This window comes from Dendropsophus ebraccatus, chromosome 6 (genome assembly GCF_027789765.1).
Source record: "Dendropsophus ebraccatus isolate aDenEbr1 chromosome 6, aDenEbr1.pat, whole genome shotgun sequence".
NCBI lineage: Eukaryota > Metazoa > Chordata > Amphibia > Anura > Hylidae > Dendropsophus > Dendropsophus ebraccatus.
This window is the reverse complement of record NC_091459.1, coordinates 85,234,415-85,261,057: the sequence shown is the minus strand read 5'-3', so window position 1 is coordinate 85,261,057 and position 26,643 is coordinate 85,234,415. Positions and strand designations below refer to the sequence as shown.

Genomic DNA, 26,643 nt, shown 5'->3' with positions numbered 1-26,643 from the left:
CACTGCACAGATTTGTGGCCATTGCACCACAGGGCACAGAAATGTACTGCTGCTAGAAAGCCTAAACCATGATAAATCAGGCGTGGGAGGAGGCCATGCCTCTTTCCTGCCTTACTGTGCCCCAACTCCAGGGGGAGCAAGGCACACACTAGGGAAAAAGCACCAATTTGTTACAGGTTTACTAAGTAATGCTACAGGTTATAGACAGTGAAGGTCTGTGCACTGCAACACCCCACCAATAACTGGAAAAAAGGGTCACCAATATGACGGCTGTGGCAATGACACCCATACTCCACAGTAACTGTGCATGGTGGACCCGGAGCCCACATGCAGGGGCCTGGTGCTGCCATCTGTTCGGCCCTCCTTTGTGCTTCAACTGCTCCTGCTCTCTGTGTCTCTGCACAGTCCCGCCTTCTAGGGCGTTTGCGCACCGGGTGCTTCAGATTTAAAGGGGCAGTATGCCCTTAATTGTTTTAACACACTGCCCTATATATGATGCATCTCTGCCTCTGCATTGTTACTGTGGTGTCCCACTATTCAGTGCATTAGGCACCTGTTGCAAAGTTCTTACTCCAGGTTAATTGTTGATGAAGGGTACTTTACAGTTTTGCCACAAGGTGTCAGTGTTATTGTCTTGTTATTTCATGCACAGCTGAAGTTAGGAATGGGTTACTGTTAGTGTTGTACCATGTGTTTAGTGCTGACATATAGGAGGTGCTTTCTGTTCTTCTGCCTATCTCTGCTCTCCACACACTCACACTTGAAGGAGGAGTTAGGTATCTCCATGTGGGAGGAAGTGACAAGAGAGTCTAGTCTAAGACACGAATGTGTTCAGATGCAGCTAGAGACAACCAGTTCTTTTACTACTTATACTATATCTACTATGCAGTGCTAAGCACTTTAAGGGAGAAGAGTCCAGGAACACCCTAACCCATGCCGTGAACCAGTCTAAAAGGTGCAGAGCAGTATCCTAAGACAAAAGGAACTAGCCTGGATAAGACAAAGCTACCAAAGGCAGGTCTACGTAGCCTATCTTGCAGTGCAGGTAACTGGGAACCCCCGGAAAATTAGCTTCACCCAGATAACCACGAAAGAGGTTTTTATCACCCTATTAGGATGGGTCACTAGACACTGTAGGGCATAAGGTGGTCATACATAGTCTAAACACGGGTACAAGTAAACGTTTCTCTACAAAGTATTCTGTAAAATTCCGACAGAGTACATTGCTACACTGGGTCAGGGCTCCTTCAACAAACTCTTCTACTCTATTCAACTCTCCAAGTACTGCTACAACTACCCCTGTTCTACTCTACTACTCTAAGCACCTCCTCAAGCACAAACAAGTTCGAGCACTAAAGTCTATTTGAAAATGTATCTATTCTACTGAAATGTAATGTATTACTGAACGACTTTACAGTAAAGCTGTTCTAGGTTTATATCACTGGGACTCCTTCATACTTTGTCCGCACCAGCACCCATACACACACAAACCGCACACCTTGGGTTATTTTTCCCTTTTCTGTGGGTGGTGGTACCGATAGTCCGAGTGGGTCAGTTGCCACTCAGGACCATTGTAACAAGAGCCCAAGGGACCCACTACAACCCGGCAGGTCACTGACCATTTGGGGATTACAGCCAGCCACAAACACAAAGCAGGTACCACTATCACACCTGTGTGCTGGACAAGCACTGGCATTATAACAATACCCTCTCTGGCTGAGCTGTCAGGCAAATACCATCTAGTGCCACAAGTAAAATTACCAACCAACCAACCACCACCCTACCCTTAGCATTGTGGTCCCACCTTTCATGCCCGTGACTCCTGTCCCCTGTCCGTGAGTCTTTCCTGAGGTTCCTGCTGTGTACCTGCCTGCTGTCCTGCCTACATGTCTCCAGTAACACCTCACCCACCACCACTAGCAAGCCAAGCCAGGGGTAATGATCTAGGGGTCCCCTGCCACAGCAGTGGTGAAGCCCAGCACCCCCTTAGACTGTGCTGCCTGGTGCGACTTACGCCCTTGAGTTGTTTGATTGTCTCTGCAGAGCCCGGATATCTTCACAAAACTAGTTTTCAGGGGCACATACAATCTGATCAAAATTTGTGAAGGTGACGAATGGAAGACTGCCTTTAAGAGATGGGTATTTCAAGTACCTGGTCATGACCCTTTGGGTTTTGCAATGCCCCTACAGTCTTCCTCAAAAACTCATCATTGACATCTTCCGGGAATTCCCCTCTACACCTGTGTCATCATGTACCCGGACGGTACCTGTCCGTAAATCCTTCTGTTCTGCCTACGCATCTCTAATTGTACCTCCCCCACCACCACTAGCATGCCAAGTCCGACCCACCTTGCAACGGGCTCTGGTGAAGACCAGAGGCCCCTTAGACTCCACTCCCTGTTGTGACTTACATGTCTCCAGTAGTTACAAACAACACATGTTTGGGCTCTGTGCCTCTTTGGCTTCGATTAGGGACATAAACTGTGATGCAAGTCTATGGTCTATCTGCATTCCACTTAATGAGAACCATTCCATCACTTGCAAAAAAAAGTTGCATTAGTCATTATTCATGAAGGAATTCTCCAACTATACTGCTGTTCAAAAAATAAGAGATGCAGATAGTCACAGCCATCACTGTGGTCACATGCCATTCATACCCATGACACAAACCATTTCAAGAATAACTATTGTTTATTTTTTTTAATCTATCAATAGTGAGTTTCTAGACAAGAAACAAAACTGATGCTAGAAATCTCTTTCTCTACCCTCTGAATCATTCACTGTAACCATTTATTATGAATTCGTTGATACACAAGCAAAATATGAGATGCATTTTTAGCTTCTGAGAGACCAAATTGAAATTACTTCCATGCATAAATTGAGAGACACACACAGTTGCTGTGGCTTCTAGTAAGGGTTTTTTTCTATCATACGTCAATGCCTGACACTGCACATAACTGCTTTATAATGTCCTCCATACTAACAAATGTTTTTGAGTGTGTAACAGAGATATTACCTCTTCTCTGTGTGAAGCATTTAGGAGTGAAATGGAAGACTAGTCAACCACTTGCTCAGGGACAACTGAAAATCATGGTTAAAATAAAGCATGGTAACCATGCTGATGGCGAGAGTAGAAAGCAGGCAAATTACACATAATTGTAGGAGAAGTCCCACAACATTTAAAAAAAACAAAAGGCATGAGAGTGCAAGAGCATAAGAAAGTATTCTTACCTATTCTTGTGCCACACTGCGCTGCTCCCAGGTCCAGCTGACAGCCTCCAGCCTCCTGCAAAATCATTTACCCAGCTGAGCAATTGCCCAATTAGTAACTGGGGCAGGACTGGCTGAGTGGGCTATTGCTTACCCGGGACATGATGTTGCACTTGGAAGAGCCGGGTACGTGACTACCAGGATTCCAGACGGTGGCCGTCAGCGAGACCAAGGATCAGCAGTACAGAGGTATGAGGACTGGTAAGTATACATTATTTAATAAGATCCTGCACCCCACTTACGGCCTTGATTTTTTATTGTCAAGGGACCTCACCCTTTCTAGAAGCTTTTTAACCATATACAGTCAGGTCCATAAATATTTGGACACTTACACAATTTTTTTTACCTAATTATTGAAACATATTTAAGTTATAGTTATTAGAGATGAGCGAGTAGTGAAATATTCGACTTGGAGGTCACCAAGTCCCCCATGAAACCTCCCTAAATGATGCAAACACCTCCAGAATGACACTGGGACATTAGAGGGAGCATGCCTGGGTGCACCCAACACCCCAAAATCGCAGTATAATGCCACTCTCTGCAGTTGCGAAGGAAAAATATTTGCAAACGCTTTACGAATGTTTATGGCAATGTTCACACATTTCGTTCATATTTCTTGCACAGTGTTACATACAAGATTCCAATGTGTGTCCGCAGAGCGTCATGTTATTCGTGTGTATCAAGCGTAATGCTGTACAAACGTTACTGGAACAGTATGTATGATGTGCCTTTTTCTGGGCTACTGGAACAATATGTATGACGTGCCTTTTTCTGGGCTACTGAAACAGTATATATCAAGTGCCCTTAGTGGGCTACTGGAGCAATATGTATAACGTGCCCTTAGTGGTGTTAAACAGGGACACTATAAGTCACTTGTACACACAGGGTACTGGAATGAATACAGCTGCTGATGCTGCTGTTAAATCATCTATTTCTTAGCACTGAGAAGTGCTTTTGATTCAGAGATGACTTTTTCGCTTGATCTTAGCCCTGAAAAGGACTTTTGGGTTCTGTAGTAAGCCTGCCTAATCAAAACGCAACTAAAACCTATCTCTCCCTGCTGCAAGATCTTTCCCTGGCTAGGTTGATATCTCATTTGCGGTCGAGAGGCGGGAGCCAAGTATTTAAGATTCGAGGTCATGTGGTGCAGCTATCCAATAAGGGTAGACACCGTTTTCGCGCTGCGTGCATACTCCCAGGGTCCTTCACAGCCTCCCTGCATGGTCATTGGATTAAAAAAAGCACCAACTGCGATGGGAGGGCTTTCGAATGTTTCCCACGTATTCACCTCACTACTCGATTGAATTCGAATCTTTCGAATACCGCAATATTCGATCGAATACCTACTCGATCGAATCGTATTAGCTCATCTCTAATAGTTATATAATGCACATGGACATTAAGGCCAGAAATTTGAGGGTATCCACATTAAAATTGGATGAAGGGTTTAGGAGTTTAACCTAACCTGTGTTACCCTGTTTTTAATGGGATCAAAAGAAATTGGACAATAGACTATTTCATGGGCAGGTGTGGGCAATTACTTCATTATGCCATTCTCAATGAAGCAGACCTAGAGTTTATTTGAGGTGAGGTGTTCAGGGGTCTCAGTCAGGACACCGGATCTCATGGTCATAGGGTGATCAGACGAACTTCCTTGTTATCTGAGCTTACCTTTTTGGCGTTTTATTATATTTGTATATTTATACCTTGTCCTAGTTTGTAGCACTTGAGCACTTTAGAGTTTAGCACTTTTCTACACTAAGTTGTTCTTAGACATTTGTGATAATCATTGATACATTAGTAGAGGATATTTAGATAATCAGCTGTGACGTTTGGGTTTAATTATATTTTTGTAAAAAAACATTTTTTTTACGCCAGTCTGTGTATTTTATTTCACTGCACAATAAGATAGAGTCTTTGCATATTATTATATATATATTGTTTTGACCATGAGGAAGGATTGCTTATAAACCTATATGGTTTTTTAATTGTTTTTAATCATGTTTGCTATGGTGCGTCTTTCTGTCTTGTTTTTCTTTGGAATCATGTATAAATAAAATTTGATTATATACTTCATTTTGGAGGTGTGCGCTATTATGGTGTTTAGCTTGTTTCTCTTTCGGTTTGGTTTGACTTACTTGAACACCAAGCTGCACCCCCATTGATATCAAATTGTGAGGTGGGCTCCCTTTTCTTTGTTGTATTTCAATGAAGAAAACATACGGTCAACGAAGCTCTCTATGTTGGTGAAACAAGTCATTCTTAAAGAGGATGTACCACCAGGTACATCCTCTTTAAGCTGAACCCACGGATCGAACGGCGCTGTCAGGGGAAGCCGATGCCGCGGTCCGTTTTTCGGACCGCGGCCCGGTTTCCGTGCACGGCTTTGTTCTATGCACCGGAACCGGCCGGTGCTCAAGCACTAGAGGTAGGCCAGGCCGCCCCCAGTGGGAGGGAATTCCCTCCCCTGTATGACGCGGCTACCTGTGACGGCGCCGTTCGATCCGTGGGTTCAGCTTAAAGAGGATGTACTTGGTGGTACATCCTCTTTAAGCTGCCAAACCAGAAAAAATCTACAGTCTTGCTATGTTCACACGTTTTCTCAGCTCCGTTTAAAATTACGTCCGCCATTTTGAGACGTAATTTAGCCGTCTGTGTGTGAACAACAAAAAAAAATAATATCCGCTGTTCGCATGAGACGTCTGAAAATAATTGTGAAAATTTTTTTGACATTCACGCAGACAATGTCCGTTATTTAGGACATTGTGTGCATTGGGCATCCATTATTCCATTGACTTCAATGCATTGCATTGATGTCAATTAAATTGCGGCAAAAACGGACGTCTTTTTAAATAGCAAAAGCGGACGCCTTTTCTCTTTTTTTGACATTGTGTGGCCTGTGGTTAATCACCAATGCTAAAAAAACTGGACGGCCATGGAAGACGACAGCGGTAGATGATCACAGAATGATTTTTCCATGGTGAAGAGAAACCCTTTCACAACAGCCATGACATTCTCTATGGACATCGGACTCATCTCTGGAAATTAGCATAAGGCGTCCGCAGGGCTTCCGACAGCGACCTTTCAGTCACTACATCACTGTTTATACAGATGCCACAGTTCTTTCAAAGCTGGTCATTGAGAATGGCAGGTGTCATACCCACAAAACACACCAATCACTGAACTCAAGGAGAACAGTGAAAAAAACCAATGGAGTACTCATTTAAGAGTCTCCAGTGATTGCCCCCTTCAAAATTTGAATATGCAAAAAAGAAGTCCGTGGAGCCTCAGTTGCGAGTCTCTAAACACTGGAATAGCCAGATATCCCTCTCTCCAGAGAAGGAAGCCTGTTGCAAAGGGGTGCCTCCTAGTGGGGAGAACATCAAACCACCCTGATACGTAGTCCCTTAGGTCCTCGCTCTGTTGCGAGCATTGGGACCTAAATAGGGAAACACCATAGGTGGCCCCTATAAGTCAAAGTCTAACTCTTTTGCAAGTGTAACGACATAAGACAAGGGTTACCAATGAATAATTGACCAACAAAACACACCAATTACTGAACTCAAGGAGAACAGTGAAAAAAAAACAATGGAGTACTCATTTAACTTCTTCCCGCACGTTCGTTGGAATAGCAGTCAACGACTAACGACCGAACGAGAAATCGTTGATCGTTTAATAAGACCTGGACCTACTTTTATCGTTGCTCGTTCGCAAATCGTTCGCATTGAATAAGAAGTCATTCGGTTGTTCGCAGTAGTGATGAACGCAATTGCGACAACAAGACGACCACAAGAACGATCATAAGTAACAATTATCTTTCCATGTAAATGGGTGAACGATTTCAGGTCTTTCGTAATAGCGGTCGTTTGGATCGTTTATTGTTAATGATTATGCGAATGATAATCGTCCGGTGGAATAGGGCCCTTACTGCAGCTGTTCCCTGGTGGTCCAGTGGAGAGATTGCCCTACTGTGACGGTGTCACGGAGGAGCGATCTCAGCATCTGGTGCCGGCCGGGGTCTGCACCGCAATGGCGCTGATCCCGGCTCGGCATTCTATTGCTTTTGGCTGCAGCAGCCAAAAGCAATAAAACACTGATCTTATTGATCTATGCTGTATAACTATACAGCTTAGATGTCTATAAGAGATCAGTGTGCATATACTAGAAGTACCCCAGGGGGGCTTCTCGTATATTAAAAAAAAAAGTTTGGTATCGCCGCATGTGTAATCGCCCGAACTATTAATTTATCACATCCCTGATCTCGCACGGTAAATGGCGTAAGCGCAAAAAAATCCCAAAGTGCAAAGTTGCGCATTTTTGGTCTCATCAAATAAAAAGCGATCAAAAAGTCGCATATGCAGCAATCAAGGTTTCGATAGAACACATCATGGAGCAAAAAATTACACATCAAACAGCCCCATAGACCAAAGGATAAAAGCACTATAAGCGCATATGCATCCATCCACAGACAGCTGTTTCGGGGTATTTGCCCCTCTTCAGTGTGGAGCAGGATTTTGGCTATCAGGGGCAATGAAAAATTGACCAACATTACACACTAATCACTGAACTCAAGGAGAACAGTTAAAAACAGAGCGAGGACCCTGGTGTTTCCCTATTTAGGTCTTGTTTGGTTTGGTGTTCTCCCCACTAGGAGGGAGCCCTTGGCAACAGGCTTCTCTGGAGAGAGGGATATCTGGCTATTCCCTTGTTTTAAGACTCGCAACTGAGGCTCCCCGGCCCCTTTTTTTGCATATTCAAATTTTTTAGGGGGCAATCAGTGGAGACTCTTAAATGAGTACTGCATTGTTTTTTTCACTGTTCTTCTTGAGTTCAGTGATTGTTGTGTTTTGTTGGTAAATTTTTCATTGCCCCGATAGCCAGCATCCTGCTCCACACTGATGAGGGGCAAATACCCCGAAACAGCTGTCTGTGGATGGATGCCTAGCCTTGGTAACCCTTGTCTTATGTCATTACACTCACAACAGAGTTAGACTTTGACTTATAGGGGCCACTCTGGTGTTTCCCTATTTAGGTCTCAATGCTCGCAACAGAGCGAGGATCTGAGGGACTACGTATCAGGGTGGTTTGGTGTTCTCCCCACTAGGAGGCACCCCTTGGCAACAGGCTTCCTTCTCTGCAGAGAGGGAAATCTGGCTATTCCCGTGTTTTGAGACTTGCAACTGAGGCTCCATGGACCCCTTTTTTGCATATTAAAATTTTGTAGAGGGCAATCAGTGGAGACACTTAAATGAGTACTGCATTGTTTTTTTTCACTGCTCTCCTTGAGTTCAGTGATTGGTGTGTTTTGTTGGTCAATTATTCATTGCCCCGGTAGCCAGAATCCTGCTCCACACTGACGAGGGGCAAATACCCCGAAACGGCTGTCTGTGGATGGATGCCTAGCCTTGGTAACCCTTGTCTTATGTCGTTACACTCGCAACAGAGTTAGACTTTGACTTATAGGGAACACCTATGGTGTTTCCCTATTTAGGTGTCATACCCCTCCCTGATCAGATACTTATAGCCTATTCTCGCCACCAAAGAAAAAGCTCTGGAAAACCCCTTTAATATTTTGTGTTTATGGCTTTTCATGAGATAGTCTCCTATTTAGTAAAGGGACACTTACAACATATGATATTTGGCTATAACTTCAATAGAATGTACACGCATTCTTTGTGTTTTTATTATCTTTTAGACATTATTAATATATACGATTCTGAAAACAAGCCTACATTGAGTAATATACATTGGCAGAAATGTGAAAGGAATTTGTTAAGCACATATGGAGTGGAGAAATCTCCCTGATGTTTTGTATTCACAATTCTCCAGAGATTTATAGTACCCCATGCAAGTTTCCCCATTCTTTCTCTGCACTGAATCCACCCACCACTCGAGCCATTAAGGATAGCTTGTGTAACTGCCATACCTCCACTGCTACCACCCCTCTTATTCTTATTACATGACATCATATTCTACACAATACTGCCACTGAGCAATATTTTAGTTTCCCTGTGATTCACCTGGCTCTCTATAAGCATTTATTAAGGGGCTCCCTCCTCAGTCTTAGCACAGCCACTGACTGGTACGCTTAAGAGACCATCACTAGGACAAAGGGAACTCGTGCAGTATTCCAGAACTTGTGTGTGCTAGCCTGGGAGAGAACATGATGCTAATACATCTATTTGTGTGTACTATTTGGTGCTTATCATCTGCCATAACAATAGCTGTGCAAGTACAAGAGTTGGACAATCAGATACTGGTGACTGGAGAAGGCAAGTCATTTCTTTTCTTTATATACTGATTGGTTTTAGTAACTGATTTATGTATAACATGTGTAAATGTTTTTATATTCTGTTTACGGCACAGAAAGATACAATTGTAGACAATACATGAATAAAGCAACTAGCAGGAATGATAATGTGTATTTTTTATATTTTAGTAACTTTAACAGAATGTCAAATCAAAGACCTTTCAAGGTGGGATAAAGTGATGACCATGTTAGAGAACTCTCACATGAGACAGAATATGCTGCTTCAGAACTTGGAAGAAGTTAAGGCGGAACTTCAGACAGTAAAGGAAGATCTTAGCACGGCTGCAGAAAACGCATCAGGCTCCTGTAGTGACTGCCTCAGCAGCCTGGCTTCAGACTTTTCAAAGTTACTGGACTCAAAGTGTCAGCCTGAGACTGCGCAGAGTAAAAATCTGGAGAAATCTGTTGCTTTAAGCCTTGACTTAGGAGAAAGACTAGAGCGGATTGAAAATGCATTAAGGAGATGGGAAGATTCTGCACGAAATAAAGTTGAATGCCCAGATAAAGCAGAAGAATTGTCTGAGCCAAATGCACTCGACTATTTACAAGAGTGGGTCGCCCAACGGCAAATACCAGCAGGTAACCAATCTAACTATGGCAATGTTCACTTGTATTAAATGTGTATTACAGTATCTATACATTCCAAGGGCTAAGTGCCTACAGATGTAGTACAAATGAGGTTTAGCAGAGCTGAAAATGTTGTTTGAAAGGGCTGTGACAGCATTTCTGTAAAGGACTTTAGGTAAATTTTTGTCATTAAGTTACTATGATGCCCAAACAACCATGTCTTAAAGAATTAGAGGACACCAACATATGTGTATCTATTACTTTAGGTCTTGAAAATTAAAAACGCAATGAGAAATTCTACATATGCAGATAAAACCCTCTGTTTTCTATCACAGTGATCGGTCTAGTACTTTAAACAACCTATAGAATAGCCAGCTATATATATAGGTAATGTCTGCTTAAGCAATATGTTAGCTGTTACCTGATATGCATGCTCGGGTAATACCTGAAGTGACATATTAAAGTGGATGGTGACGATTCAGAGAATATCTGCTGATGAGGAATGGGTTTGCATAGCTAAAAGTGCTGAGTAATCTTTCTCCTGACAGATGAGTTTGCATTCAGTCACCCTGTGCCTATGACTCAGAAACTCCAGAAAGGAGATCATATTTCTAATTATTGCAGATATGATAAGGTCCATAATATGTAATGTTATATATCTACATTGGCGGATAACATCTGGATATGTAATCCGACTGTCATAGCAGCTGCAAACTGTGGCTGGGGCCATGTCTGCTAAACAGTGCTACAGAACTATCAGCAGAATGAACATGAGATGCAGCCAATACAGAGGTGCAGAGAACAGTACAAAGAATAGTGTAGATGGTAGTCAACCCCACTGGTCACTTAACATATAATATTATGCTTAGTAAGAGACTTACTGCTTGTTTTGAGTGATGTAACAATGAGCGGCTAATACTATATAAAGGAATGAGGTTTCTGTAAATTTTTCACATAGAAACCTCACTATAGAATGAGATGTTTCTCAGCATGTGTAATGCAATCCATCTGTATGAAAGCAAATTCAAGCCTCAGACCCTGCAAGCTTGCAAGCTGTTCAACTGTGCTGTATACAGTATATTCTACACTAGGGCTAACTATAGTAGTATACAGGTCAAATACGCATCTGGTCCCTACAGCCTCAGGGGCCCCAAAAGAAACATCTGCCCCCCATAAGGGAGGCTAGTATTATCAATGACATGATAAATGTGGGGCAGATTGCACATCAGAGCCAGCAGCCTCTAGCTTGGTCTCTGATCTCCCCTTAAAGGGTGGTTCACCATTACACATGCAGCCCCTTTGTTTTATTGACCAGTGGTGGTCTCCGGATACAGACCCCACACTGGTGACATCTCATTTGGCTCAGTGCCATGTCAGATGTGTAAAGGTGAACCTTCCCTTAAAGTAAGGGAATACAAAGCAAATCACTACAATGCAATACCTGTAATATAAAGGCACACATGTAAACACAGACAAAAAGAAGATTATTTTATTTGGATGGCATATTATATCATGAGTGACATTACCTCATTCTGATTTTGGTGAATTATAATTATGGAGTGTGGCGTCCAGCTGGCCACACACCAGGTGTTCATTACAGCTTGCCTTAGCGAGATGAAATATTTCTGGAGTACGTACAATGTAAACTGTCATCTAATTCCTTTTATACATGGGTAAGAGACGTGCTAGTTTCAGAACTGAGAGTGCTTTATTAAAGCTTTCAGGCTCAAGCAAATCCAAAAGTTTTAATGTAAAAAGTCATTGACGTACAGCAGGGTTTTTGCCTCCCCCCCCCCCAATAAAAACATCAAGCTTGTAATCACCATCATCAGCTCCAAAAACAACACAGTTTCCGCTTTTTTGAAGAGAATTTTACAATAATTGATGGTTAATTTTAAAGAGCAAATACAGGCAAGACGATGAGGATTATTTTCAGGAAGTCGGCCATTATTGGACATGTGTCTCCGGCATTCCCAGAACCGCATTTTAAACAATTCCTGTAGTTTGGCAATTACTCTGCTTGTCATTCACTATGGTAAAGTACGGGTTCCTGTCACTGTGATTAAACTGGAAGCATCTCATGCTTCTTAACCCCTAGAAAACGTTAACGTCTCTAACGAATTAACTCCAATTTGCTATTAAATGTCAAGAAAAAATGGAGTCATGTTTATGTCAAACAGTGGCATACATTGCCCTTAAGACTTCTATGTTAACAAATATGTATACTGTATAGTGCACCTCTTGTTGCAGGATGCCTTTGCATAGAAAGCACAGTAAAAAGTACGATGAAAAAAGTTAGACCAGATGGTCAAAGGATCTTTTGGCCTCTGCTGGGTGAATGGGTTTGGCATGCAAATTTCCATATTCAGTAACGTTTGTCGAAAGTTAGTGGCTACTAGTAAATGGGCTGATTGAGTTGTCTAAATAATGTGTTCTACTTAGGCTTATTTGCTTTATGCCCTCTTGGCCAGTCAGAGGTTGGTTGGGGCCACTGAGCCGTCCAAAATCGCACACCTAGAAGGAGCAAACGCCTGAGCTTTGTTGGTGCTATTGGTGGAGAGGGGTAAAATCATTCATTCATAGGCCATCTTATAACAGTAATGAGTATAAGTATAGGAATGCTTTTAGAACAGGCTAAAAACATGTACCTCTCCCCACAGTAAAAGTTGTAGGAATTCTTGCTTTATATAAGTAGGACTATAACCCAAAGGTGAAGCAGATGAAAGCAGTGTAACAAGCATCAGGAGGTATTGTGGACATAATGTGGCATGTTACTGCTGTTTATTGTTCTAGATCTAAAGACTTTGTTGATAACACGCCATGTTGTCTTGTAATAGTTATCTTTACAGATGACCCAGTGGGCAGTCATTTCCGGGTTTATTTTAGTCTCAATAAAAAGCAGGACTGGCTGAGAAACCAGTTGTGTTTTTGTTTCCATTTCTTTCTAGTTCTCAAAGAAAAACTTGCAAATATGAACAATGAGAATATATTACTTATTGCAATCTTTATGGCAAGAATCCTCTGTGCTCACTGCAGCCAAGATTGGGCTATAATATAGACATGATATATTCAAAACTTCAGAAAGTACTAAGAATTTGTTTCAGGCATAAAATAGTCATAAAACTCCATTTGTGACATAGCTGAAAGTGCAAGAGCTACAAGTATGATGCTTCGACCCTTAGGGTCTTTATCAAGAATGAAGCTTGATAAAGACCTTTGGGTCGAAATGTTGCACTTCTGCTGATCATGCAAGGAAATCCCCATTTAGATTGCACTACGGATGCTGTTACGTTTCCTCTCTTTCAAGTCTACTTGCCTACACCTGGGATTGTAGGCTAAAAAGCGTGCATCCACCTTCTACATTTTGGCCTAAATTTGACCTGGTTCCCTGGTGCTGTTGGACCTTTGTTCATTAGATATGCCATAAATGTCTAATAGATGCAGGCCCCACCTCTAGGACTCACCCCAACCAGTCTGCTTGCAGTGGGCAGAAGGAGGTTTCAAAGCTGAATTGAGGGCAGTGAGCTGTTTTAGAGTTTGCATGACTCTCATTGACTTTAATGGAAGTTCCACAAATACTGTAGCTGCAAAACTTACACTGTTTCCATAACTCATAGGTTACATAAATAGCTGAACTGTTAAAGGGAGAGTACGCCTTTAAAGGGGAACTGAAACTAAATAAGGTTGAGACCTTAAAGTGGATCTATCAGCAGGTTAGATGAATCTAAAATGCTGATAACCCCCTACTGTGCACAAGACGTAGAGGATGAAGGTATGTCTCTTACCTTCATCCTGCGGTCAATCATTTTTTTCATGGTAAGACCATTAGGGACACTGGGGAACAATTAGGAGCACTTCCCCACCTCCACAGCGCATATCCAATTTGGCTAGCCCGTCCCTTTCTAATGATAATCAAATGGAGCGGGTCATTTTAGGATGGGCTGGATTGTCGACATGAGGGCGTGGCAGAGCTCCTAAGCAAATTACTAACTGCACCAGAATGGCGCAGAAAATGAAGGAAAGAGATATACCTCCATCCTCTGCGTCTCCTGCATAATAGGGGGCTATCAGCAGGTTAGATTTGTCTAACCTGCTAATAGGTCCCCTTTAAGGTCTCGACATTATTCAGTTTCAGTTTGTTTGGTCAAACCTAACATTTTTTTTTTCAATACTTTGTTGCCAGAAGAATTGTAGTAGACATGCTGGAGTTGTGGTAGACATGCTGATTGTTTGGAATGCAAGTCCTCTTGTATACAAAACTCTTAAATTATCACTCTTCTACTACTAGGCTCGATAATTGTTATGAGGAACTTCTGGTACTCAGGGTTGTCTTTCTGGCATTGTTTGCCCCGGCTGTACAAAGTACATTAATGTTGGCTGTTGTGTTATCCCCAGACTCAACTTTAGAAGTACACGCTTAACCAAAGTTTCTTATGACACTGACATTGCGTTCATAAACCAGCATAACTGGCAATACACGCTGCAGTCTTTGTGATTTATTTGTCCAAACCCTGTGAGGTGTCCACTGCTAGGCAAAAAGCAGTAGCATTCCAGATTGATAAGTAGAATTATCTGGGTTTAGTGCAGAAATGAAGACACCCCCATATACTTTAGACAAAAGATGGCTGAACATGGTGACAGTAGGTAGCCGGTTTCGACAACTTTCAAAAGTGTATGGGGGCTTCCCATCATTATCTGTGGGGGAAGAGAAGGGTCAGGCATGTTGCATAGCTACAGTTCTTGGAGAGAAGTTGTAGCCATAGCTGTCTAGTGGCCACTTACCCTCCCTCCCCATTGACAACACATGAGCAGTAAGCTGTGCCCGAGCTATTAAAAGTGTAATGCCACCATTAAAGGGCAACACCAGTGGGGAAAATAATTCTTTCAAATCAAGTGATGTCAAAAAGTGTCAAGAGATTTGTATTTTACTTCTATTAAAAAATCGCAAGTCTTTCAGTACTTATCAGATGCTGTATGTCCTGCATATCTATGTCTTTGTTTATGACATACTGCAGCTGATAAGCACTTGAAGACTTGAGATTTTTAATAGAAGTAAATTACAAATCTCTGTCACTTTCTGACACCAGTTGATTTGGAAGAAAAAAGATTTCACTGGAGTTGCCCTTTAACGCCAAAACTTAGTTAACTGTACTAAAAAAATCACCTATTTTTGCTGCTGCTTACTTATTAACTGAAATTTCCAAAAAGAGGGCAAAGCACTTGGGAATAAAACATAACTTTTAATTAGATATTGATTAAAAACTTATACAATGCCACAAGACCAGACACATGGTCTACAATACCGTCCTAGATATAGTTGTGTGATATGCGAGGGAACGCATACAAAATTTAAATATGCAAAAAAGGGGTCCGTGGAGCCTCAGTTACGAGTCTCAAAACACGGGAATAGCCAGATATCCCTCTCTCCAGAGAAGGAAGCCCATTGCCAAGGGGTGCCTCCTAGTGGGGAGAGCACCAAACCACCCTGATACGTAGTCCCTCAGGTCCTCACTCTGTTGCGAGCTTTGGGACCTAAATAGGGAAACACCAGGGTGGCCCCTGTAAGTCAAAGTCTAACTCAGTGGCGAGTATAACGACATAAGACAAGGGTTAGTAAGGCTAGGCATCCATCCACAGACTGCAGTTTCAGGGTATTTGCCCCTCTTCAGTGTGGAGCAGGATTCTGGCTACTGGGGCAATGATAAATAGACCAACAAAACACAACAATCACTGAACTCAGGGAGAACAGCGAAAAATTCCAATGGAGTACTCATTTACGAGTCTCCATTGATTGTCCCATACAAAATTTAAATATGCAAAAAAGGGGTCCGTGGAGCCTCAGTTACGAGTCTCAAAACGAGTCTCTGGAGAGATGGATATCTGGCTATTCCCGTGTTTTGAGACTCGTAACTGAGGCTCCACGGACCCCTTTTTTGCATAACTAACAGGGTACACAGAGGGACACAGTGCATACTGTCCACTCCTGATGGGTTGAATCTGCCCTGCCTTTTGGGGTGCCCACCTCCTTAACAGGGTGGCCCCAACCACGATGACGTTCCCTTCTCTATACTAAGTGCGGAACAAATGACATACAAACATAAAACTGTGACAAAAAATGAACAACACACCACCAATTTAAACAAAACCAACGCGTTTCACCTGTATAAAACTAACAGGATCATCAGGGATACCAAGGTGCAAAGAACATACAGATACATAAACGTAGTGAGATAAACAATTATGCAAAACCACTTGCACTACCTCAAGTGGATTACAAACCAATATGTACTACTTGGATGGCACGCAATGATCCACAACATAACATGACCAAAACGATGCCCACTCAGTCCATAAGGTCCCGTGGTGATTTATGAAAGACACCACTGGGTACACTCTCACGGCTGATTAAAGTGAGAAATATCTGGGCATAACGCAAATCCCAAACTCAGGCATGAGATACATAGGACCGTATACGTTATGGAGCTTAACAAATATAAGATGTACAGCAAAATAGCTCAGCGGTGTAGCAACATAGCAACATAGCCGTATAGCTCTACAGACATAAGGTATATTATAATATCGCTCAAACTGATTGATCATGCTCTGACCATAAGATAACCAATGATACTTATCAGGTATGTCACAGAGGTCTGTGCGGTATCATCATGCAGGACCAAGATGTGGGCTTGTGGGGATCCATGCCACGATATGATGCCCGACGCATCATATCGGGCATCATATCGTGGCATGGATCCCCACAAGCCCACATCTTGGTCCTGCATGATGATACCGCACAGACCTCTGTGACATACCTGATAAGTATCATTGGTTATCTTATGGTCAGAGCATGATCAATCAGTTTAAGCGATATTATAATATACCTTATGTCTGTTGAGCTATACGGCTATGTTGCTATGTTGCTACACCGCTGAGCTATTTTGCTGTACATCTTATATTTGTTGAGCTCCATAACGTATACGGTCCTATGTATCTCATGCCTGAGTTTGGGATTTGCGTTATGCCCAGATATTTCTCACTTTAATCAGCCGTGAGAGTGTACCCAGTGGTGTCTATCATAAATCACCATGGGACCTTATGGACTGAGTGGGCATCGTTTTGGTCATGTTATGTTGTGGATCATTGCGTGCCATCCAAGTAGTACATATTGGTTTGTAATCCACTTGAGGTAGTGCAAGTGGTTTTGCATAATTGTTTATCTCACTACGTTTATGTATCTGTATGTTCTTTGCACCTTGGTATCCCTGATGATCCTGTTAGTATTATACAGGTGAAACGCGATGGTTTTGTTTAAATTGGTGGTGTGTTGTTCATTTTTTGTCACAGTTTTATGTTTGTATGTCATTTGTTCCGCACTTAGTATAGAGAAGGGAACGTCATCGTGGTTGGGGCCACCCTGTTAAGGAGGTGGGCACCCCAAAAGGCAGGGACAGATTCAACCCATCAGGAGTGGACAGTATGCACTGTGTCCCTCTGTGTACCCTGTTAGTTACTTCGTTCCCTCGCATATCACACAACTATATCTAGGACGGTATTGTAGACCATGTTTCTGGTCTTGTTGCATTGTATAAGTTTTTAATCAATATCTAATTAAAAGTTATGTTTTATTCCCAAGTGCTTTGCCCTCTTTTTGGAAATTTTGTGTTAGGTTTTGTAAGCAGCACAGGAAGAAGTGTACCACTTACGTAGGAAGTGACCTCCTCTAATACATATCAGGGTCTCTGTGGAATTTGTTACTTATTAACTGATATGAAGGCAGTTAAGCCAGTTTCACACTAGTAATACAGTAATACAGATGCATTTTTGCATTGGAAAAATTGTGGAACACGCAGTCAGGATAGCATAGTATATGTGGCCATAATACACATGTAACAATGCCTCTAGTGTAAAAATAACCTAAAGGTGAATTCAAAAACAGCTTGCAACAAAATATTAAAGTCATGGGGAACATCTATTATCAGGCTAAAATGCCTTTTTAGGCTGGGTTCACACTATGTATATTTCAGTCATTATTGTGGTCCTCATATTGCAACCAAAACCAGGAGTGGATTTAAAACACAGGATCTGTTCACACAATGTTGTAATTGAGTGGATGGCCACCATTTAAAGGCAAATATTTGCTGTTATTTTAAAACAACAGCTGTTATATTGAAATAATGGCAGTTATTTACTGTTATATGGCAGCCATCCACTCAATTTTAACATTGTATGAACAGAGCCTTTCTGTGTTTTTAATCCACTCCTGGTTTTGGTTGCAATATGAGGACCACAATACTGACTGAAATATACCTAGTGTAAACCCAGCCTTATGGTGCAGATGGGCACAATGCGATAAATATATTCACAAACGCTAGTTTTGAGAATATTTTATTCTCAACTGGTCTCTCTGCACTGCTTGCGCCAGAGAGGCAGGGTGGGGGCAGGATGATGGGGTGGGGGTGGGGAGTGTGACTGCACGGAGAGGGGGGCGGCCTCTTCGTGCGCCACATCCAAATTTTTCTGCTAGCTCTGAGCTGGCGTAGGTTTTAGGAGCAGGAGGCTCCGGTGCGCAGGATTTATGTAGAGGCACTGCGTCTCCACATAAATCCTCGGAGCCTCGATACTGCAAGGACATTTTTAAGCCTAGTTCAATTTAATAAATTCCCCCTATGGTCTATAATGAAAACAAAATCTGGGATCCCAAAAGAATAACTTTTAGGGTAAACTCATACAGGGCAAAGTTGCTGTGAATTTTCCTGCGGATTTACACATCACATTAGTTTTTGACAAATTTTGACAAATCTCATCCACTTGTATGCAGAAACTTTCAATACAAAAATTACGGTTTGAATTTTCATGTTCATAGATACATTGTGAATCAAAGTATAGATGCAGATTTCTAAAACGATATATATTTTTTCTGCATGGTTTTCTGTGTAGATTTGTTTTAGGGTTTGTTTGTTTTTTTGACGATTTTCTTGCCTCTAAAAAACACCAGAAAAAATGCCATTGCAGCCCTTGGGGGGGGATTTACGCCATGGGGGGGATTTACGAAGACTGGCATACAAGTATGCCAGTCTTATATTAGGCCCCGCCCCCTTTTCCCCGACAGGATTCACTAAGAGGCGCACGCCTCTTAGTAAATCCGTCCGAGCGCCCAAATTTGCACCCTGCGTACCAAATCTACACCTTCCTCCAGCAGGTGTAGATTGCGTCATGATTTGTGCCTGCGAGCAGGCAAAAATCATAATAAATTAGACATGGGAGGAGGTCACGCCTCCTCCCCGCCTTATAACACACCCCCAAGCTCCGCCAGCCCGCCCATCGGGCGAGCTGGGCGTACGTCAGGGAGAAGAGGCGAATCTTCGTAATTCCTCCCCATGTGTTTAAGGTAAATCGTTAACTTCCACTGACTTCCAGCCAACATCCGGCCCCTGGTGTTTTTGCAAAAAAAAAAAAAAAGACAAGGCATTTTTCAAAGATTTTAAGGCATTCTGAAGCCAGCCTTAAGCTGGAAACATACATGGCAGTTTTTTTTTTTAAACTCCCACTGCAGTCTTTATGGGATGGAAAATATAAAAGGGATGACTTGTACTTCTCTTTCCTGTTGAATCCAATAAAAACTTAACTTAATCATGAGGTCATTTCCTGTTGTAACATTCCCTTTAAGGCCTTAAGGGCATTGCATATTCAACTACAGGGAAACAACACCATTTCAAATCACAAAGAACATAGGCAGATATCTAGAAAAAAAAAAATTGCTGCATGATATTGGTGCATCTTTAGATACTGTTGTCTATTTTTACCTATTTACACCAATAGTTTGCAAAGTTTTCTTCTGGTGCATTTGGAAAAGTAAATCTTCCCTAAGGGTGCGTTCACACCTACCGCATCCGCAGCTTATTTTCCCGCGGAAATCCGCAGGTCTGGTAGTGCAGATTTCAACCTGCGAGAAATCCGCATATGTGTGCGTTTTGCGTTTTTTCTGCAGCAAGTTTATCGCAACTGAAATGTCAGTTTAAAATGTCTCTCATTCTAAACAGACATTTCAGTTGCAATAAACTTGCTGCAGAAAGACCGCAAAACGCACACATATGCGGATTTCTCGCAGGTTGAAATCTGCACTACCAGACCTGCGTATTTCCGCGGAAAAATAAGCTGCGGATGCGGTAGGTGTGAACGCACCCTAAAGCTTCATTCACAGCATTTAATTTTTTTATCTATGTATATGGGCTTAGTATTTACTGGGGTACATTATAAATTGGCGTGTATAGAGGTTTGCCATGAATGTGGCAACAAAACATAAATGCACAATAAAGCATCACTTGTATTGTAGAGCTGGAAATTGCATTTATATCTTATTATACATGTTCTTAATATACCATAGGTATTGAAATTTTCAATAAAACTTCTGCAACTGGTTTTGATTTCACATAAAACTTGGAGAAGAGCCAGAACAGCTCTTAAGGGAGTTTCTAATCACACTTCTGCTGGTTGGTCTTTTACAGGACTGTGTTAAATTTCAGCAGGGCCTTCCTAGCCAAGCTAGTGCCGCTTAATTAAATAGCCCGGGTTAGACAGTGTTACTGACATAGGGAAAAACCTTTACTCTAAACATTCTAAAGCAATATGTCATGTCTATTTTAGAAGAATGGATAGGGTTGAAAACTTTCATTTATTCCAGCTACAAGCATGGATAATTTAAAGCCACACTGGCTCTTTGCACAGGAAATGAGTCAGACACATTCCCTTTAGGGAGCCCCCTGTAAGCTTCATTAATGTAGTGGCACTTTATTCATTATGACAATCTAATGATCCCCAGCAAGTTTCTCACCACTTTAAAAGCCTTTAGATTGGTAAATTGTTTTTATTACCCTTTATGTTCCATATATTCAGTTTTTCATAGAAATGGAGATTGCTTTAAAAATAGCAGAAGTTATTTTACCACTTAAGGTAAATTGTTCTTGTCGTCCACACGTGATGTACAAGTTAAGGATTTACAATGTAGACTCCTCAAAGAAAGCCAGAGCAAGGTAGTATGCAATATAAGTGCATGGTTTTAAATAAATTCCACAACAAGATTTTCCCTATCTTGAGGGGAGGGGATATGTGATCATGGGGGGGGGGGTGTCACACAGCTGGGACCCCCACTGATTACAAAAGTCAGCGTTTCCATTTCCCTGGTTTAAAGGCATGTCAGTTGGACATGTACACTAATGCGTCATTCGGCTCTATGGACCTGATTAAGGCAAGTATCTTTGTAAGGCCACAGAGTTGAATTGAGTATCAGTGCACATATTTGACTACTGATCAATTTAGTCAAAGAGACAGAAGACCATCATGTTTGTGATTGGTAAACATTCCAGCAATTGGACCCCCTATTAAGTAGGAAAATCCCTTTACGAGCATGCTGGGGATATGCCAGTCTACATTATGCTATCTAAACTGAGAAAAAAAGCCTTATATGTCCCATAATGCATCATTAAAATCAAAACCAATCAACAGACAAATTATAATGCAAAAAAAATATTCTTTATTGATAACACAGAATAAAAAGAAATAAATGTAATATGTAGAGGAATGAACAGAGATGACCCCTTAGAGGTAGGGAAAGACAATGATAGTGTACTAAATGCATACATATGTACACATACAATCTCTATCTGGCACTGGGCACCTAATACAACAGTTAATATAGCAGCCAGATTCGCAATGGAGACACATACAATATAATCTGCAATGAAGTGCAAGGATCATGTAGTCTCAAAGCTAAATTCGGCAAGTTAGTGAAGTGCTGAGTGCTTGAACAGGTACCATTGCTAGTAAGCGGGACCATGCCTGATTCCAACCACCTCACTTACCCTACACGTATTTCGCGTACCTCACTTTATCAAGGGCCAAGGGTTTACATTCTACTATCTGTTGTAGACTGATCATAGGTCTGCTCTGGCCAAGGGATATTTTTTGATATATAGGCGAGGATGGGCTGTTTTAACATAATAAAGGAAACTTACCTCCCAGGCTCCAGCGCTGCAGTCGCAATCCCGCCACTCCATGCCCTTATTTGGCCACTTCCAGGTACTAAGGCCATCATGTTGCAGTCCCGCCCAACCAAACAGCATCTGAGGCGGGTCGCAACATCACCCGGAAGTCGCTAAACAAGGGGACCGAGTCAGTATAATGTTAAAATAGCCCAACCCCGGTCATATAGCATAAAATACTTCTTGCCTGGAATACCTCTTTAACTTATTGAACAGCAAAGGTTGATGGCCATGGCCAAATCCACATTTAATACATATTTATAAACAATTTAATCTGGACAATGTCCCAATACAGGGCATTAGATGCACAAAGTTAAGCTGTATACCTAATATATTTAAATGTATTGTTTTTGTGTTTTTCAGGCTGTGATATGGCAATACTATTCCCGATGAGATCACCCAAAATTTATGCAAGTGTGCACCCTGCCGCCATGGTCCTCGAGGCCTTCACTTTCTGTGTCTGGACTAAAGTGACAGAAGCCCTAGACAAAACTATTGTTATCTCATATGGCACCAAGCGTAATCCTTATGAAATCCAACTGTATCTCACCCACGATTCTCCTGTACTAGTTGTTGGTGGGGATCAGAACAAGATATCTGCAGATAATGTGTTGGAGACAGGAAAGTGGTCACACCTGTGTGGTACATGGAGCTCTGAGGATGGCAAAACAACCTTATGGGTTAACGGAGAAAATAAAGCAACAAATTACGGGTTGGCACAGGGTCATATCATCCCTGATAGAGGTATATTCCAGCTTGGGCAAGAAAAGAATGGGTGTTGTGTAGGAGGAGGTTTTGATGAATCATTATCATTCTCCGGAAAGATTACAGGCTTTAATTTGTGGGATAAAGTGCTCAATGATGAGGATATTGTGAAGACTCTAACAGATTCTGACTGCAGTACTCGGGGCAATGTTATAGGTTGGGGTACAACAGAAATTCAACCACATGGGGGAGCACAGTACTTTCTTTAAAGTTTCTAGAGGTTTGATACAGACACAATATATGTCAAATCCATTCCTTCAATTGTTAATTAAAAGTATATCCTCCAACTAATAATACGATCATATCCCAAAATTTCTCAATCAAGATATTCTATTTGGTATTGAAGCATAAAACATAGCTTTGTTTTTCATGAACAGTTACCATCTAAGAGAACTGTCGTTTTAGCAATTTCCTAATGTTCTTCTAACTTTGAAATTCTTTTGTGAGCAATTTAAATCCAATAGAGGAGACGTAGAAGACTTATCAGGGAGGCATGGAAGAGTTCATTCCCCCATTGCTTCTATGCTCTATTATCAATGTGCTTACACGTGTAAAAGGGAGTGACTCTTTAGAAATGCTGTTCCAAAAGGTATAAGCATTGCTTCAATACATAAACCTATATTGTGAAGTTTTGCAAATATGCATCTTGGGCCTTATGCACATGGCAGAACACAGGAGTATGGTGACACACTGAGCCCTATGGGTCCGTACAGTGTTTTGCTAAGGTGCTTTGTATGACTGAAGTTTGGGGTTACTCTCTAGTATCATCAATGAGATGTATGAATAGCCCCATAGTACCATATGTTATGGAGCATTTTATAAAAAATGTTCTTCTGGATTCATAGAGAATTCAACAAAAAACACAATCCACCCATTAAAATGACATATCGGTACAGTAGGTTAGTATGTCTAAGGTTGCCATATTACAGTGCCATACAGTTGCCTGTTTTCATTAGGACACTACGAATTCGGCGCTAAGACTCTGCTGGGAACCTTTATCCACGGACTCCATGCCGAATTCCTCCTGCTATGTCTTTAAATGGGAGAGCTCTCACGCCTTCTACGACATGTCAATTCTTTGAGCGAAGAGCAGAGGCGCGCAATCCCTCTCATTCAAAGACATAGCAGGAGGGATTGGGAGCGGAGACTCCGGATGGGGTTTCCTGGCAGAATCTCTGTGCCGAATCTGTGTGAATGAGCCCTAGGAAAGAAAATATCATCTTTGCCACCTTCAAGCCTCTCACCATTGATTGACCACTCTAGCTCTATCATCGATGAGAGGTAGGACCAAATAGGCTCTAATACAAGAAGCTCAGAGGAAGACCCCTCCTCTTCCTGTTTTCTTGGTCATGAAAAGTGCATAACCAGGAGCAGAGGTATGTATGCTCTCCCCTTCACAATGCCTATCTAGGGCTGACAGTTGTCCAGCTATTTAATTAGAAAAAAAAAAAACATGGTAAAGTCCCACTTAACTGGTGCCTAGTTCTTTGTCCCCACAACAACCTTGGGACTTGTGATCGCTACAGTCAATCACTGGCTACAATGATGAGTTACATGTATTGCATTAGTACCAGGATGAACACACCAGCAGAGAGCCCAGGACACATATGAATGGAAGCAGCAGGTAATTGGTAAGGTATGAAGAATTTTAATGAAGTGCGCCATTAAGAGGTAGAAAATAAACAGCAGTAATTTGCTAAATGTCTTATTATCCATTGGGGATATCGATCTGCTTAATAAGATCACTCCCCTTGGAGGGTTACATTTCATTATAAATTTCATTTGCAGATATAAATGGCTAAGTTGTAATCAGCCAATCCTTAGTTATTTCAGATTCGGATATACACCTTTACCAATCCTTTACTGACGTTAGATTCGGATATACACCTTTACCAATCCTTTACTGATGTTAGAGTCCGATATACACCTTTACCAATCCTTTACTGATATCAGATTGGGATATACACCTTTACCAATCCTTTACTGATATCAGATTGGGATATACACCTTTACCAATCCTTTACTGATGTTAAAGTCTGATATACACCTTTACCAATCCTTTACTGATGTTAGAATCCGATATACACCTTTACCAATTCTTTACTGATATTAGATTCAGATACAGTATACACACAGATTCAGTTATGTCTCAGATTCAATGCAGACCTCAAATGCAATATTAGTCTAGATATTCTACCTATTATCTACGGTACTTGATTTATCTGACAAACAGCACATTTTCCTCTTCTACTGTATGCGTTTAGTAATGAATAACTATGAAGGCAGCACTAAGCTAATTTTATGTGTCTGAATAGACTTGTCTGTAATTTCTCTTTCAATGTGAATTGCTAATATGCAAGCAAACATCGTAAAGTTAATTATAACCACTTTCTATCCACCATTATAAATGTAATTATGTAATGCTGTACTATATTGTAAATTGAAATTGCAAGAGTTACGGTAAATAAATGCTACTTTATTTTTGTACGATTGTAACATAGGGGAATACTAAGACTTTATCACACTGTTACAATTCTCCATATCATTGAAACAGAAACCCAATAACATCTTAGTTCTGTTTACATTGTTTCTGCGGGACCTTTGGTTTCGGTTTGCACAACATTACATAGCAAACGTTATTAGAAGATGGTTACTGTTAGATATACGAACACTGTATGTTTAAGAATAGCAATATTTAAAACACAAACTATTTTATTATTGTCACAATGTCTTTTACTACTCATTGCTGTATTCTGTTTAATTATTTTAAGCCTTGTGTGGATTTAAAGCAATTTTCTATGAAATAAATTAAAATTATGTTTTCAGTGTAAGGTTATAGTTCATTCTTTACCTCTATTCTCTAATATATTGGTTTCCTCCTAACCAAAGGTTTCCTATTATACTTGAGCTTTTGCATCTGGTCATGATTGATAATAAAAGACCAATTTAATGTAAAACCTACAGACTAGTGAAGATTAAAGGAGTTTCCCAGGAAAATCTAATAGTTAACCATCTTCCTCCCTGTGCATTAAAACAACAAAAAGAACACATACCTCACCCGCTCCCTGGCACTGCAGCTGGGAGGTCTTCTGGTTTGTGCCCCTGTGCTGTTCTTGCTTCTTCCATGGACATCCCACTCCCTCATTCAGCTCTAGGGTTGGCTTAGCGGGGAAGGGGACTTCATCGGAAGATGTGAGAACGGCGAGGCAGCTGCTGCATTGGGGGAGCAGGTAAGGAAAGTATGAGAGCTGTTGTTGTTTTAACGCCATGGGAGGCATATAGTTACAGGGAAACTAGTTAGAAGACTCTGACCTGCTGTTAAGATTGACATGGGGATGCTGAGGATGCTGCTGTTTTTGGTAAATCTTCCCTTTGTTCAAATTAGATGGTTTGGTGCACTTAGGGTGGGACTATTGCCCCTACTTTTGAATAGTCATGGAGTGATGTCACTGCCAAGCGCCACCTTTAAATTCATGGATTCCTCTACTACACCAAACCATCTAATTTGCATATAGAATAAAGTGAAGATTTACCAAAAAAACAGTGCTAAGGATAAGGGTAAGAAAACTTCCTTCATTCTCAGCATCCCTGGCCCTATGAGAATGTAACAGCAGGTTAGAGTCTTCTAACCTACTGTTAGTGTCCGTTTTACAATTGAGTCTTCCTGGGAAACTCCTTTAATACAGTTGAGGT

The 26,643-nt window shown here is 41.4% G+C and overlaps 2 protein-coding genes across 2 annotated transcripts in view; one reads left to right on the top strand and one right to left on the bottom strand.

Annotated features, from left to right (window-relative positions):
* The window catches only part of VEPH1 (ventricular zone expressed PH domain containing 1), a 219,614-nt gene that overhangs the window by 177,111 nt on the left and 15,860 nt on the right, over positions 1–26,643 (bottom strand). The window lies entirely within an intron of this gene.
* PTX3 (pentraxin 3) lies at positions 9,146–25,718 on the top strand. Its single transcript, XM_069973854.1, has 3 exons — positions 9,146–9,542; positions 9,710–10,159; positions 22,549–25,718. The coding sequence occupies exons 1-3, from the start codon at positions 9,434–9,436 to the stop codon at positions 23,157–23,159; spliced, it is 1,170 nt and encodes a 389-aa protein (XP_069829955.1). The 5' UTR covers positions 9,146–9,433; the 3' UTR covers positions 23,160–25,718.